This window comes from Nylanderia fulva, unplaced genomic scaffold (assembly GCF_048542155.1).
Source record: "Nylanderia fulva isolate GAGA-0341 unplaced genomic scaffold, ASM4854215v1 Scaffold16, whole genome shotgun sequence".
Lineage (NCBI taxonomy): Eukaryota > Metazoa > Arthropoda > Insecta > Hymenoptera > Formicidae > Nylanderia > Nylanderia fulva.
In genome coordinates, this window is record NW_028189835.1 from 102317 (window position 1) to 119932 (window position 17616).

The following is a 17616-nucleotide window of genomic DNA, read 5'->3' on the forward strand; positions in this document are numbered from 1 at the left end:
CGAATTATTCAATGATTTTTCAGATATAATGCAAAAAAATTTGTAACACTTTTCTTTTATTTTAAATTTACATAATTTTTAAAGACACTTCTATAAATTAATGAATGTATTGGTAATTCTATTAAAGAGTTTTATTATAAATAAAAGAATGTAATATATATATATATATATATATTCTTAATGTAATCTTAATATTTTATAAATAATCTCTATGGCATAAAACAAATATTTTTTACATTTTCTTTTAAAATAGAATATTTTTATTCATTTCATATATATTTAAAATTAAACTTATAAATAATTTTATTAAACTTAAGTTATACAATGTTCAAAAAGATGAACTAGTAATACTCTAATTTTTAGAATCGAATTTTTTTTAAATAAAGTCACGAGAAAAAATTCTGTTTGACTTTTTTTTTAATTATATAAACGTAGTATCATATTTTGTGGATTTCATAATTAATAACAGATTGTTCTATATAGTAAAATTTGTGACCGAAGTAGCACTATCACAAAAAAGTATATCAATGTTGATGTGTATTAGGAAATTGTTCAATGATTTTATTGCACTCCCTTAATAAAAAGTCAAATATTATATATACATATATATTAATTTTAAAACAGAAAAAATACATAAAAATCAATTAGAAGCAGCTTTTTTTTTACTATTTTCATATAAAGATAATCTTACATGATAAAAATTATTTTAAAGTATTAACTTAACAAGAATATTTTTGTTAAACATATGTTTATATAGATATCATGAAAATTATTCCATATATAATCTATCCTACAGACGAAACTATTAAATCAGCAACATCTGGATCTTGACAAAGAACAGATAACTGCATTGTAACTTGTGTTCCGTTTAGTGCTAATCTTGCACGTGCTAATACTTCCTTTCCCCCTCGGAAGACACCGCTTAGGAGCAGATTGTGCGCAGCTGCTCCACTTTGTACCTTGTTACTGCGTTCTACAGCCTCTAAGCCCATAAATCCCGTAAGACTTTGAATCGCTCCTTCCAAGGAAGTCACCGAAGCTCCCAAGGCAAATGTTTCCTCTAACTTGACAAATCCTTTCGCAGCAAACGTATCCCAAGCGGTATTAAAATCAACGCCTCTATTACCAACGCCACGTACTTGATCGGCTAAAGTCACCTCCAAATCTTCCAACTAAAATATATATATATATATATATATATAAATGTAGGAAATAATTTTTGATATATGTATAATACAACAAAAATTCTGTTACAAATAAATATTTAAACAAATATATTCTCTCTTATGAACTTTAAAAAAAATATTAATCTTATCGCAAATCTATTCACTTTATCAACGATTCGCATATATAATGAGAAATAAACATAAGAATATGATTCTTCTTATAATATAAAATTAATTTTCTTTTTACCATGTATTCATCACGGTATCCTTGTTCCGCATCTGGTATTCCTGTCGTTGGATCGCAATCTCTCGCCATAAATCGAAGAGTTGTAGCAATGGTAGCGACACTCGCATGTACATCTTCCGGATATTTTAATACTGTATAAGTGGTTCCTGGCTCGTTGTAAGGTAATCGTGGACATGGTACCATGCATACAACAGAGTAGCTAGAAATTGAGATAGCTCGTTATAACATTTGTTGCAAGAATAATATACAAAGTAAATATAGTCACATTGATAATTACCCCTCGGAAGGCTCAACAGCTACTACTACATCCTCGAGGAGCTGATCAGAAAGAGTATTGACACAGTCAAACTGCAAGATGAGATATTCGGGAAATGTATGCTTGATACATTTAACGTTGTATTCTGTTTCGGATTCGGTTAGTTCAAACACTGATGAAGATTTAAGAAGCGACGTGTCTCGGGTAACCACAGCCAAATGCGGGATTTGTGATAATTTCTCCATAAAGCTTTCTTCTCTGGTCAAACGAGGTTGTTTGACAGTGGTGTGTACTTCTACTTGAGCTGGTTCTTCTATCGTCTGAGCCGGCGGTACCTGTAACATATACACAAGGCTCGATAATCATTGATAAATAATAAAGATATGTAATAATAATATATAATTTTTTATTTAAAAAAAAAAATATATATATATATAATCGAAAACTTTCCGACAGAGAAAAAGTAGAAAAAGCATCAAATATAAAAATTAATCTCGTTAGAAATGTCCCTCGTCTTCTTTACGATTGATATTCCGAGAAAATGAAAAGAAAATACCTGAGAAATGTCAAACAATTCTTCCATAGGTGTCTGCATATAATTCCGCAATGCTCTTTCTAGAGTCGGCACAGACAACGCAGGTGGTTGCACCAAGGGCAGCATGGTCGGATCGTTTTGCTGCTGCAAGATGGTGCAGTAATAAGCTGCACGATCGCGAACCTCGTCGTCTGAATCCAGCTGACAACGCGATAACAGGACCAAGACATTTGGGAGCAAAGGTGGACAGGCAGCGGCGAAACGCGCTAGAGCAGTAACGGCTGCGGCGCGCACACTGGCGCTCTCGAGGATTACGCGATTGTAAATGAAACGGATATATCTCGACGGTTGTTTCGATGTTGGGCCTTCCTGTCCGAGTAAATGCAAAATGCGGACAGCAAGGGAGATGTGCTCGCAGTCCTCGATGAATTCGCAGAGATGCGCGAGCCCCGCTTCCTTGGCTTCTGCATTTCCTTCCATTACAGCTATAATAGTGTCGGCGATTGCCGCTTTGTATTCGAGTCCGCCTTCGTCTCTCAACATAGCAGAGAGAAAGTTCATCAAAACTGCATGTTTACGAGGAAACTTTTGACACAAAGCTCTGAAAGAAAACACGGGAAAAGAATTAAGAACAAAATAAAATGTTTATCCAAATGATTTGCAGCATCAAACTTACCTGATGGCTTGTACCACCACCACTTTAAACTCGTCCGAAATTTCCGACACAAATGTAGCGATCTGCTTCATTAAACGGTCCACTGAACTTTCCGCTCCAGTTTTTAAAAGAGTAGTAATCGCTAAAGTAGCGATCGACCTGTTCGAGTCTGTAATCAAATTTTCCAGATCCAAATTACACGCTGTGACTGCCGCTGGATGAGACATCGCGACCTTATTCAGGGTTCTAACAGCAGCAAATCGAAGGGCCGGTTTCTGCGAACCGCAGAAGAGTTGCAAAACGCTAATCGCAGGTCCGATTTCTCTGGCGCCACTTCGTCCAAGATTGACTAGAGCGTGCGCCGCCTCGTACACCACCATTTCCGATTTGTGACGCAGACACGATTCGATGAAACCGATTAATTCCTCACCCTCATCCACCTCGTCTAATAATTTATACGCCATTCTAATTAGCATGCACGCCGCATAAGGGCTTTTTGGACTTGTTTTCATAAGTTTAGCAACTAGTTTGATCACTGCATGCTTATCTGTCTTGCGCGCTTGGTACAGGACACCCAAAGCATGATACTGAACCATTACATTGTTAGAATTTAATGCTTCTTGCGCCTCGTTCGCCCATCTCCTCGCAACGTCACCAGACACGCTCGTCAAATGCAGAGAGGAGACAAGAGCAGCACTGGATACAGCTGGTGAACGGTCGACTATGGCTTGCTTCATATATCGTTCAATGGCTGCTAACATACTGCTATCGGTTATGGTACAAAGTGCCCGGATAGCAGCAGCCCTATATAAGTCCTCCTTTCCTGTCATATCTTTCGTAAGACTGGAAGTAACTATAATTACATCCTCAGCTAAAGAACTCAATTCTTTGATGCCTAAATAAACCAATCGCCTCAATATAACATCGCGTGATTGAAATAGTTTGGTCATAGCGAAGAAAGCCTCTGTCGCTTCCATTGTGCCCAATTGTTCGCCTTGATTGAGCAGATACAAGATCTTGGTAAGAATGTGAGCACATTTTCTTGGATTTACAGGTGTATTATTAAATGTGCGGGCTTCTTGCAGAACCGTAGTCTTTTCCAAGTTTTGAAAAGGATTTCCACCACCTGATTCAACAAGAAAAGTATGTGACGATACAACTTGACATTAAACATTAAATCTTATGTATCGCAATAATTAAAAATGTATATTTCCGAAAAAAGAAATTATATACGATAATTATAAACCTAAGGTTATATTTCAAAGTTATAATTATTATTGACATTTGTGGAAATATGTTTACTAGTAACTGTCAGTTGAAGGATTAACCTATAATAATCGGAGTGCAATTTGCACACGATCAATGATTATGCACAAATATTAATAATTACCATCTTCTTCCTCTTTCTTGTCTCGTTTAAACGCAATCATTTTGTTGCGAATAAAATATCACAAAGTAGAAAGATGCTATGACACGTCAGCCCGTGCTTCTAGGCTTCTACACGACCATCGCGGTTGGGCTGCGTTCGAAAACTATACATTCGGTGTGGTTTCGTGATTTAAGAAATGGAGGGGATACAGTGGTATCGATTCTGTAATTTCTTCTAAAGTAAAAATGTGAAAAGTGAAAAATTTCCGCCAATTACAAATTGAATTTAAAATAAAATCGATATGCAATTGATGGAAATTATTCACTTTAGAAAAAGTTACAGAATCGATACCAGTGTGTTCTCGGGTGTAGAGTGTTTCCGAACGGATGCGTATCGAATCGGGAATTTTTATATTCGACAGCCAATTGGACGATTCGCAAAAGACTCGACAATTGGACAAAATTACTAGATTTTCCGATGTCATTCGACGCTGATTGGCTAGATTCAAAAGCTTCTACCAATCACGTTCGCTGAGTGGGCAATGTTTACACAGGAATCGATATGATTTATTTAACACTTGTAGGTCGGAACTCTCGTAAATATTACGTCCGTGATTGTAGCAGTAACCGCAGAAAATCCAATATGGTGTCTCTCGTTCAGCGGTTTACGTCGGATGTACGTATTTTGAGATAAAATCCTAGTCCGGCGACCGCATAAATAACAATAATGATGAAAATTCGATTGAAAGGGTCGCGTTGCACGTAAAAACTCTCATGCCACTGTGTCTCGCGCACGATTGACAGCCGTAAAGGGATCGGTGCCTCGAAGACAGTGGCCGAGAACTCCTGTCTTCCTAGGTGTGTAGACAATTTTCAGACGTAAAAGGAAAATTCAAAAATGGAAACTGACAAGGTGGAGAGTAACACGGGAATAAGTGATTCGGAAGCGGCGACGATCAAAATCAAAGAGAAAAAACGGAACTCGATCGCAGACATCGCGACCTTAGATATCAAGTCGCGCCTTAATTTGGACAAAACGGAGGAGGTTTGCAACGAGCCTCACGTTAACGGGGTAACTCAAGTGAACGGTGTCTGCGATTCTCCTCAAAGAACTGCCGATGTCGCCGATCTTTCCCCGCAATCCGAAACAATGGAAGCTAGTCATTTAAACCAACATGGTATGCGATGCTAGCTTACTGTACTATGTGCGCAACACAAATACAAACTTCTCTAAAGAGACTTTCTCTCTATAGAAATAATATACGTGCGAGCATTTTATTGCTTGTGCATATTACTATCTATTACTATAAAAGATGTGTCATATATGTTAATCTTTATATAATACTTAATATATATTTTTTTGTATGTATAATGTCAAGTTAAATGCAGACTATTCTAAAGTTTTTTTTGTTAATATTTTTAAATTATATAAACTATACGTCAAGTTCAAGATATTACCTGTAACAAAATTGTATAATAACAATAATTGTTTACTTGTACTTTTATATAGAATACTAAGATTTGTAATGAAAACTCACTCTTTGTTACAGAACAAGCAGAAACATTATCCATGGAAAGTAAAGACAACGATATCCAATATGTTAGCTATATGAGTGAATTACAAATGCCTGATATTATGAAATTAATACAGAAAGACCTAAGTGAACCATACTCTATTTACACATATAGATATTTTATTCATAACTGGCCGAAATTGTGCTTCCTGGTACGTGCATTTTAAAAGATTTTTACCCTATTTCTGTATTCGAGTAATGTTTTGTATATTGAACATTATGAAATGCTAGAATGTTAATAAGATCTTGGCGAGTTTTATCTATATAATATATATATATATATATATATATTTGTGCTCGGACTTTCGAAAGATATTAATATGGCTTTGGATAATGTGAAGGAACTTAGCCACAGTTTTGGTTCGATTCTTTTCACTTTCAGGTGTAGAATTTATAGGAAACTTGCTTTTTGTTTGTCAAGGCAATGCATGGTGATGAGTGCGTCGGTGCCATCGTCTGCAAACTGGACATCCATAGGAAGGTGATAAAGCGCGGTTATATCGCGATGCTAGCTGTTGATGTGAAATTTCGAAAACGGAAGATCGGATCGAATCTCGTGAGGCGAGCCATCCAGGCGATGGTGAAGGACGATGCGGACGAGGTAGTTCTGGAGACGGAAATCACTAACAGGCCAGCGCTACGTTTATACGAGAATCTTGGATTTGTGCGTGATAAACGATTATTTCGATATTACTTAAATGGCGTGGATGCATTGCGACTAAAATTATGGCTCAGGTGAAATTCATTCACATGCTTGTGTCAATAGGTATTTAAATAATTACAATGTTGAAGAGATGTAACATCTATGCTCTACTATATCAGGCAAATGTGTGACATTAATATCAAAGAGATTATATGTTTTTACACATACAAATATATTTTTAATCGCAATATTGTGCTGTTTATTGTTTCAACATTATTAGACATTTAATTTTTGATTATTAATTATGTTCAAAACATGTACATATAAATAGCTTTATGTTACAAGAATATTCTTATTATTATATTGTCTTTTATGTCTAAAACAATATTTAACAATGAATTTATTTTTCACATCAAGCTAAATCTACTCTATCAATTTCCAACAGCCTACTGACTATATATGTCTATGCAGGATAGTATATATATATATATATAAATAATATATCATTTATTGATAGTGCCTAACTGTTGCCTGACTGTTAGTTACTTTCTTTAAAAATTTCCTGCTTTCTTTGATATTAATGTCAGTTAAAGAGATAAATTTTAATTGCAGCTTGAGGATGTAAAAGTAAAGAGTGATAGCAAGAGACAGAATCGAGAGTGAAAAGTGTACTGAAAATAATCAATGTATTGCTGCAAATCACATTGATCAAATGTACATCTTGAAGCATGTTTTATAATTACTTCAAAAGAAATTTATATCGTTACTACTATAATTTATAAGCATGAAGATTTTATATAAAATTATAAATACAAAATGTGTTTTGTTATTAGATAGATGTAACTACAAAGATGAATGGATTAAATTAAAAGAAATGAAAAAATGCATAAACATTAATATAGTAAAAAGCCAATTTTTTCATACAATTTTACATACAATTTTTCATACAATTTTCTTAATCTAATGTAATCAATTATGGCAATAGACTTCAATATTTATAAACGAACATTATCTTCATCATCAACAAAAATTTCCAAAAGTGAACTGAAAGATAATTTATAAAATATTTTAAATAAAAAGGGAGATATTTATATATGTATATATATATTTTTTTCATTATCTTTCAGTATTGAATTCAATTTTTATTTCAATGTCAACATATATAATTAATGGGTTTAATAACATTGATTAAAAATTATTACATCATACATTATAGACAATTATCGTGTAAAGTTGTGTCAAGTGTACCATTTTGTCAGTGTGAACAGCAGTTTAATAGAAATAAAGATAAAGAAGAAAAGACAAACTCTTTCTCTCTCTTTCTCTCTCCGCGACTGAAGAACAGTGCAACTTTAGATAAAATATTTCTTAACTAACTTAGTTAAAAATTGTAAAGTAATATACATACACACAGGACACACATGCGCGAAATATATATATATATATATATATATATATATATATATATATATATATTATTAAACGGATGACGAAAAAGAAATTATCATTTCACAATTGAAATATTACGTGGGAAATGACGCTTCATGAGAATGGTATGCATTACTGTCGATCCATTATATCTATCCTTGTATAAAATAAATGCGAAGCACAGATCATAATGTAACTATTAAAAATGTAAAAAATGTTAATAAAAATACATAAATGTTTTTACAGATGTTTTATGCGTCACATTTATTTACTTGTAAAAATTATTACTGTATTTCCCAAAAAATAATTTTTGCATTTTAATTATATATATATATATCTGTAAAATATATTATTTATTTATTTTTAATTTTCTTTAAATATTAATTATTGAAACTATATATAATCTAATTTGTCCCTTATTGTATTTTAAGTATATACTCTAATATAGTAAATATCTTCAATAATTAATATTTAAAGAAATTTATAAAAATATATATTATAAATATATATAATACATATATTAATCGAGTAGAAAGCTAAAAGTATTTAAAATAGCATATTTTTATAAAGAAAAAAATTTATTTTTAATAGAACTTTCTCTTAAAATATACATAATAAAAAAATATAAAATAATACATGTTGGGGGAAAAATTGGTAATTTAAATTTATTTGTGAAAAAATTTAATTAAATTTAGACTGCATTTTTTTATATATTGTAAATATAATAAAATAGTAAAGAAATAATATTTTATTAAGAGAAGAACAACCAATGTAACGACTGCTAATTGGTTCCGCCATTTGTCAATCTTCAACGTCATCGCTTCTTGTCGTAACCAATTAATCTTTTGCTTTGACGGACAACTGTAAATCGATTGGCTATCTTCTAGGGACCCTAGACGCGTCCAGCGTGCAAGAGCCCTATTCGTCAATTATTTCGAATATCTACATCTAGATAGTTAATACTCTATGTATTTTATATTTTCTATGCTCAGTTAGCATTCGCCATTTGTCTCCCAAGCCCACTCGGAGTCCCTTGAAATCAACCGGAGGTGTACGTTGTGGTAAGCGAAGCCTGTTTCTTTTTATAATCCGAATCGTATCGTCGATAAAAAAAAGCGATCCTTTCACAAAATATATGAAATGACATTCCATGTTCTTTCAACTTGCAATAAAATTCTATAAAAGTTTTCATTTTAGAGACCAAATATACATTTTCAAGCTTAATTAATTGCATGATGCAAGCGTCTCTTCTCGGCACCGGATGGTTGCCGCCAAGAAAATACTTCGATAAATTATTGATATATTGAACGGTATATTTGTAATATTGTTTTATTACCGTTTATTATTCGTCGATAGTCTTCGATTTCTTGTAATCTATCATTTGATGCGCGATATTCAATGTATTTGGTAGTAGAATTTTACGGTTAATAGCATGGCGTCGATAGCAAAGCGGCGGCCATTACACGAACGCGTTTTCGGCAAAATCGTTATTTGTAAAAGAACGCAATGATAAATTAATATGTTTATAGATAATTCTTTCTCTCTCTCTCGCTTGTTATTTACGGAAAACAAACATGATACATATAACATGTAACGTTAATTTGATTATCGATATTATCTATATTTTTTAAACGAAAAAGATGATTAGAGCATTTATTTCCTTATATGCATAATTTCGACACATTGCAATATTATTTTAACAGAGAGAAAGAGCGCACATTGTATTTCTTATATATTTCTTTAAAGAGACTATATATATATTTTTTTGGAAAGCAGCAGTAGTTTTATATTTATATATTTCTTGATTATATATATGGAAACAGATTTTATATATTTATGATCATCTTTTATAATATACAAGATGTGAAAAAATATTTTAAAGAATTAAAACAACTAGACTTGGTATATTATTAATGAAATTATTTTTTTTCATTTTTATTGCCTCTTTCCAAAGAGATAAATGTTTAATTTATATTAAATAACATCTCAATTTATACTATTATATATCTGATTTTATAAATTTCATTCTTGATCTTAGTTCCAATCTTGGAGTGATTATTTAAGACGACAATGGCGGATAATGATGATCTCTTGGATTACGAGGATGAAGAACAAACTGAACAAGTAGTTGATGGAAGTGGAGATGTTCCTGCAAAGAACAAAGAAGTAAAGGGCACATATGTCTCTATCCACAGCAGTGGGTTTAGAGATTTCCTTCTTAAACCAGAGATTTTACGAGCTATTGTTGATTGTGGTTTTGAACATCCATCTGAAGGTGAATAACATAACTGTTTAAACTTTCTAATAGATTTTACTTTAGTTTAATCTACTCAAAATTACAATGATGAATCTCAACTTAGATAGGGACAACTGGATTTTCATGATTGAATACTTTTCAGTCATGAATGCTGATAACTATTTCTGATGTTACAGCTTACTAATATAATCATGTTTTTTATTTCACTACATATGAATAAAACAAGTTTATTGTTTACAGTACAACATGAATGTATTCCTCAAGCAGTACTTGGCATGGATATACTGTGTCAAGCAAAATCAGGCATGGGGAAAACTGCTGTATTTGTATTAGCTACTCTTCAACAACTGGAATTAACAGAAAATCAAGTCTACGTCTTGGTCATGTGTCACACTCGAGAATTAGCTTTCCAAATTAGTAAAGAATATGAGAGATTTAGCAAATATATGCCGCATGTAAAAGTAAGTTTTATAAAGTTTTAATTGTATATAAGCTATATATGTATAAAGAAAAATATTGATATAATAATAATAGTTTTACTTTTTCAAATTTTAAATTAATACATATAAATCTCATTTGATAAATATGTGGTTATTACTAAATATTTTATATGCTATTTATAAAAAAAAAATAGAAAATCTATATCTTCTGATCTTTCTAAAATTTGAATTTTTTTTAGGTTGGTGTATTTTTTGGTGGATTACCTATTCAGAAAGATGAAGAAGTCTTAAAAACTGTATGCCCTCATATTGTTGTTGGTACCCCTGGTCGTATCCTCGCTCTTGTACGGAATAAGAAATTAAACCTGAAACATCTGAAACATTTTATACTTGACGAATGTGACAAGATGCTCGAGTTATTAGGTATGGTATAAATAATTTAAATATTATTTAACATAATATTTTATATATTGTTGGAAAGAATTTTTACATGATGTACAAAACAAATCTTAGTTCACATGATGACTACCCTTTACCACTACCCAATTACTGAGCAATTATTTAAAATTTACTTTTTTAAATATTTTAAATGAGATGCAAAAATAGTTATATTTGCACTACAATTATTGTTACAGATATGCGCAGAGATGTACAGGAAATATTTAGAAGCACACCACATAGCAAACAAGTCATGATGTTCAGCGCCACATTGTCCAAGGAAATACGTCCTGTCTGCAAAAAGTTCATGCAAGATGTAATTACACAATCTTCCTCTTCACTTCAATCTACAATTGCTTCTACTTCGTTGGTCCCATATTTGTATCCAGGACAAAGCTCAGCCCACACTATAAATATCATTATCAACGCATCCGCGGGTTAGGCGACTTAAACGTCACTTCGAAGAAGTACAGAATTTGGGAATGAATCCCATTCGGTATCTTTCGTAAACGGCGCACAATCATATGCTCGACACTCATGCCTAACATAATGTCTCCTTCCAAGCCTAAACTTTGTATTGGATGTGTCAACATCTGCATACATATATATATATATATTTATATATATATGGAGAGCAAGGATATTTGTTTTTCAATTGATTCTTTGACCGTTCAAAATGGCATATTTGAAAGATCTGATTTAGAGTTTTGATCAATGATAAAGTTTTTAATTTGTTGATTGCTATGCATTTAAAGAGCAATATAATACATAAAGATGTGTTAGAAATAATGGGAAAAAAGATAGAGTATAAAATATTTCTGCATTTCTATTGATAATTGTTATGACTTAATAGGATAGAATTGAAATATGTACAATTAACTTGCAATATGGGTGGGGGGGAAGGGGGGAGGGCCCAAGAAGACTTCAAGACAACCTCAAGACAGAAGAGTGCAAGAAAGAAGATACAAGAGGATACCCAGGGGGATAATTAAATTAGGGTTATAACTAGGGGAAGAATCTAAAATGAGAGCGTAGCATATATAATTAACATATATTTACGCGTTCATTACAAAACATTAAAATTTTCTTTATGCAAAAATTTTTATTGCTCTTTACGGTCTTAAAATTGAGGCTGGACGAGAAGACGAAAATGCCATGTATAAATCGAGCAAGCTATTTCTGCTATAGAAAGCGATAAAGTCACGTGAAAGCCAAACGCAAATCTTCAGGTATCACGATTCTTTATTTTGCACGAGTGAAATAAAATCGAGTCGCGAGTCTATGGATACCGAAAGTGTTAAAAATTTAAGTGAAAAACCGAGAATATATGCCAGCTAATTAATATGAATCAATTCTGGGCATCTTCTCAATGTGCCAGAAATTTGGGAGAAGAGATTTGGCATCGAGTGGCCAGCGGATGTGATTGGACGTTCTCTCACGAGTGCGTCTTCTTAAGTTCAATTGGGGTGAACTGCCTGTTTTCGTTGTTGACACTATCCAGAGGTGGAACTCGCCGGACCGTATGTAATCTGTATGATTAATCCCGATCGACGAGATAATTCCACATTTATTCTGCAATCAAAACACGAGAGAGTCTATACTGAGAGACTTTCGACATTTTACAGACGTGTATATATATATATGTATATATGCATATATATTATGGATATATATGTATATATTTATATGATAACTTACGAATATAATTGCATCTAATCGTCTCCCAAGAAAGAAAACAAAAAGTAGTACTTTTTTTTTTTTTTTTTTTTTTTACACCTCAAATATCAACTCTTGTTACAGCGATATGTAAAAAACAATATAACTATATCAAGGAAGTAGTATTATACATTTATTTTTATTGATTTTTAATCATTGTGTATGTTGTCTTTTCAAATACTATATATTTAATCACGCGATACTTGGAGTATCAGTATACAAAATGACGTTATAGAATCACAAAATCCCACAGTCTGAAAATTAGATAGGCATTATAAATTGATTTTTGTTTATCTCATGGAAAAATAACGTTCTTTGTGCAGCCCATGGAAGTCTATGTTGATGACGAAGCAAAACTCACTTTAAACGGTCTGCAACAACATTACGTTAAATTGAAGGAGAATGAGAAGAACAAGAAATTGTTTGAACTACTTGATGTTCTTGAATTTAATCAGGTTTGTTTTGCAAATTAGGACAATCTTGCAATGCATTTTTCTTATTGGAAAGAATCTTTATATGATGATTCAACAATTTTCTTACTTCATCATGATGACTCTGTTCTACCACTATCCATCAAATCTGACCCAGATTCTTCCAAGTATCTACATCGAAATTGTCTTAAATTAATTGTTTATTACGATAACACAGGTATCTTGAAATATAGACGATATGTGATTTATGAATTATGCTCTGTATAGGTTGTCATATTTGTCAAGTCTGTCCAAAGATGCATGGCTTTAGCGCAACTCTTGACAGAACAAAATTTCCCTGCAATTGGAATTCATCGAGGTATGACACAAGAAGAGCGATTATCTAGATATCAACAATTTAAGGATTTTCAGAAGGTAAATGATTTAGTCATCGAGTTTAATAAAGCTCAATTTAGAGAGAATACATAATATAAGTAAGTTAAACAAAACTATAAATATAAAATATGGAATAACATTATTTTCAGCGTATTTTGGTAGCGACAAACTTGTTTGGACGAGGTATGGACATAGAACGTGTGAACATTGTATTTAATTACGATATGCCAGAAGATTCCGACACATATTTACATAGAGTGGCACGCGCTGGTCGTTTTGGCACAAAGGTAATAATTTAACTCTGTAATTTCCAAGATAAAATTTGATATTCCAATCTCTATGTATATATGTGAAAAATAGTTTCACATTTTCTCTAAATATTTGAAGAAGATTACAGGGTGCCCGGTAATAGTCACGTCAACCGTCGTGTGCAGGTAGAGCACGTTAAACTGAATAGAAACGTCTTATACTATTTTGCTAAATTCGCAATAATTATTGAATTATTAATTAAAATATCTAAGCGAATGAGCGATGGAAAGCGGTAGGCCAGACTCGGTGGGCATGTCGGATGGCTGTCGCTTAATAGCAAAAGTATCATTTTACTTTTCGGCGCCGCTACATTGTTCAGCGCTCGCTGTATGACGCCGCCTCTCGATCATATAATGCTTTTGTTTCTAAGCGACTTAAATAAGTCATTCGACATGTCCGCCGAGTCCGGCCTACCGCTTTTCACTCGCTCATTTGCTTGGATATTTTAATTAATAACTCGATAATTATTTTAAATTTAGCAAAATAGTATAAGACTTTTCTATTCAGTTGAAGTGCTCTATCTGCTCACGACGGTTGACGCGACTATTACCGGACATCCTGTATACAATATATATGTGTACAATTGGTAATCTATATTTTTGAAATCTGTATAAAATTTATGAATTTTATTATATTTTACATTATGCTGACAAAATAAGAACAAAGTATTTGATATTGGCTTATTTTTGGAATAATCAATTTAAATCGCAGGAATGATTCTAATCTGATTAACTTTTATGGTCTACATTTTTCTTTTTTTAATATTTAAAATATTTAATAATTTAGGAACATTTTGATTTCAGGGTCTTGCCATCACATTAGTAAGCGATGAAAGTGATGCAAAGATATTGAATGATGTTCAAGAAAGATTTGACGTAAATATTACAGAATTACCGGACGAAATCGATCTTGCTTCATACAGTAAGTATATATATATATTTTTTTTAACTACCATATGTCTAATGTCATATTAATCATTATTTTTATTTTTAACAGTTGAAGGGCGATGAATTGAATTGTACTATCACAATAAAATCTTTTAAAACACTATTTAAGTGAGTATATTTATAATTTAATAAAAAATAATATTAAGCATAAAAAATATATATTCAAATAAAATATTTTTTGGGGTGGTGCAGAAATATTTTATTCCACCTATTAACAAGAATGGACACGAAATAATGATTGAAGTAATTATGATAAATATATAAAAGAATAAAATAATGTTGCACACTCTTACTGCAAAAAAAGTCATGTATAAGTGTATTATTTTAATAATATGACCAATTCACATAATCATACAATTACTTTGAAAATCTACACAATAAACTATATAGACATAATATATGTAGAGTTTCTAGAGTGTTTAACAGTAGAGGTCGAAATGCACGCAGAAAAAACCACTGTTTCGTGTTCCCTTGCTTCCATGCGAGGAGCAGAATGAGTCCTTTTCTACATGCATCTTTATTTCCATCCCTTAAAACTAAATACTCTGTTTATACTATGTCTAAAAACTAATCTTAATAAAAATGTACATTACACATTATATGTCTTATTCCATTAGATTAGACTATATTAGAAAACAAGTCCTATGTATAATAAATTATTGAAGAGTGCAGTCTCCTTACATTTCACAATCCTTTCCTGTGAAAGTATTAAAGTACCAAAATAAAAACTTTTTATAATAGAAAATTCCTATTTATAATTTGGATTTAAAGATAAGGATTAAAGGAAAAGATTTTTTTTACAATTTACGAAACAAAACATACTATATATTCCATAAGAAAAATATACTATGATCATATTGGTTTCCAATTTAACTCTTACAACAATAAGTTTTTATTAATACTTTTATTGCCTATCACACTACTGCAACGTGCAGAAAGAAATTTAACATAATTTTTTTATATACATCAATACGAAGATTTTACATACACACATATGTATATATGACTCCCATTAGCATACGAATGTACGATTAAGATCAATGTTATTGCCATGAATAAATTGTCTTTGTACTAGCATTACATAAATCCAGTTGCACCAAACTTTTTTATATATAAAATTATATAAAACAAAAAATTGATTAAAAGAAGCTTTCGTAAAAAGTTAAATGATATTGAGGTATTCATAATGAGTTAATTGCAATAGAATATAAATAATATAATTAGTTTTATTTAGGTCTTGGTTTATTTTGTGATTTATTCCCAACTTGTGTACCGCCTCCACGGCTTAACGGTGCTGGACCTCTCCCTCCTCTACCAAAAGTACCTGTAAAATATAAACATGTACCAATAATTCAAAATTTTTAGAATACATATTGTAGTTTATGATTTACATTTTTTAGTTTTTTAAATCTAATTTTCAAAAAACTGATTTTTTTTAATTTACTTTTAATTTAAAAAATTATTGACAAGCATTTGATATTTTTGCTATGTTTAAAATCTGTCAAAAAATTTACAACTTGGTGATAGAAAAATAAACAGAGAAATATATATTGCAAATGATTATGGCTAGTTTAAAGACTAATGTGGCAAGCAATGCGCAAATTGTTCCTACATTTAATATTCAGAGCCTACCTTTACAATATATATGTGCATGTAAAAGATTAAATTTACTACAGCATTACCTCTTCCACTACCACGACCTCTTTGACTCTGGCCTCGACCTTTCATTTCCCCACGTCCTCTCGATTTCATTTGTATATCTTCTTTCACCATGTCTATTACTTCATCAGGAATTCTCAAATATTTTATTGTGCTGCCTCTTATATAGCACTCGGGCATCCTCCAGAACTTGTCACCATCCTACAATACAATTGTTAAATATTAATAGCAAATATTTATAAACAAAACTAGGCTTTTTGAGTTAGTTCCAATCAATTTAATGCATTTCTAGATTACTCATAACATTATTCATTTTTTTCAGTTTATTGTCACATTTCTTATATAAATTACACTACATTATATTACTACAAATAAATTATACTACATTATATTAAAAATTAAAGATGCATGTAGGATAATCATACCCTTGAAGTACATATAACTTCTCTGAGGTTTATGTTCATCCAGTTGTCGCAACTAACTAAATGACCATTATATGTCTCTCCATTCTTTAGCTCTACCAACTACAACAACATTTAATTTGATTACAATATATTGCAATTTAAATAAATATATACTTTTTTTCAGAAGATATATAAAAATTCCAAATTTACCATGGGATGATTTTGCGCCGTCTTTAACAAAGTTAAAGGTAACTGAAAAATTAAAATCATATATATATATTAAAAAGATCGAAATATTACCTTTTTCGTTTTTACATGAGAATACTAAACATACCATTGTATTTATAAAAATGATATATTAAAATACACTCTATACATAAACACCTTCTTGTATAGGTTATGCGTCAATTTGAAAATAATACTTCCATATATTTTTCTTTTCTCTACAGTCCCTAGACTCCCTAGATATTTCTGCACTTGAAAAAAAGATGAATATATATAGATTTTAACAAGAGAGAAAAAACGAAAGACTACTGGTGTAGAAGCGCAAGCAAAACGAACGGACCCAAGTTCGATTAAACGTCAAACCTCTGATTGGTCAATTATGCTAGTTACTTTAGGTATCGATCGCTGTGATTGGTTGCGTCGAAACATGTATTTAAACGAAACGCTCTCTACCGGTGTTACTCTCACTTACGAAACTTTATAGTTTTTGGCTGAATGCGTTGCATGCACAATAAATTATCAAAAAATTTTGCAAATTGCAAT

At 31.6% G+C, this 17616-nt stretch overlaps 4 protein-coding genes across 5 annotated transcripts; 2 read left to right on the forward strand and 2 right to left on the reverse strand.

Moving 5' to 3' along the window:
- Positions 1-644: 644 nt before the first annotated feature.
- On the reverse strand, positions 645-4403 carry gammaCOP (coat protein (coatomer) gamma). The gene is made up of 6 exons (XM_029317749.2): positions 4250-4403; positions 2881-3985; positions 2226-2805; positions 1691-2004; positions 1414-1612; positions 645-1172 (listed from the first exon to the last, which is right to left on the reverse strand). The coding sequence occupies exons 1-6, from the start codon at positions 4287-4289 to the stop codon at positions 786-788; spliced, it is 2625 nt and encodes an 874-aa protein (XP_029173582.2). The 5' UTR covers positions 4290-4403; the 3' UTR covers positions 645-785.
- A 440-nt stretch (positions 4404-4843) lies between these two features.
- On the forward strand, positions 4844-8119 carry LOC114942401 (N-alpha-acetyltransferase 30). Of its 2 annotated transcripts, XM_029317747.2 has the most exons (4): positions 4844-5405; positions 5778-5953; positions 6223-6536; positions 7057-8119. In XM_029317747.2, exons 1-4 carry the CDS (start codon positions 5126-5128, stop codon positions 7067-7069), a joined length of 783 nt encoding a protein of 260 aa, XP_029173580.1. In that variant the 5' UTR covers positions 4844-5125; the 3' UTR covers positions 7070-8119. The 2 variants fall into 2 exon arrangements, with proteins under 2 accessions (XP_029173580.1, XP_085337053.1); XM_085480927.1 differs by having other exon boundaries at positions 4845-5405; positions 6223-8119.
- A 730-nt stretch (positions 8120-8849) lies between these two features.
- On the forward strand, positions 8850-15384 carry Hel25E (ATP-dependent RNA helicase 25E). Its single transcript, XM_029317745.2, has 11 exons — positions 8850-8933; positions 9911-10147; positions 10370-10590; positions 10809-10992; positions 11205-11323; positions 13047-13178; positions 13422-13568; positions 13679-13816; positions 14642-14759; positions 14835-14893; positions 14978-15384. Exons 2-10 carry the CDS (start codon positions 9943-9945, stop codon positions 14846-14848), a joined length of 1278 nt encoding a protein of 425 aa, XP_029173578.1. The 5' UTR covers positions 8850-8933; positions 9911-9942; the 3' UTR covers positions 14849-14893; positions 14978-15384.
- A 286-nt stretch (positions 15385-15670) lies between these two features.
- Positions 15671-17392, reverse strand: LOC114942402 (U6 snRNA-associated Sm-like protein LSm4). Its single transcript, XM_029317748.2, has 5 exons — positions 17183-17392; positions 17059-17100; positions 16870-16968; positions 16468-16645; positions 15671-16109 (listed from the first exon to the last, which is right to left on the reverse strand). Exons 1-5 carry the CDS (start codon positions 17183-17185, stop codon positions 16012-16014), a joined length of 420 nt encoding a protein of 139 aa, XP_029173581.1. The 5' UTR covers positions 17186-17392; the 3' UTR covers positions 15671-16011.
- Positions 17393-17616: the final 224 nt, after the last annotated feature.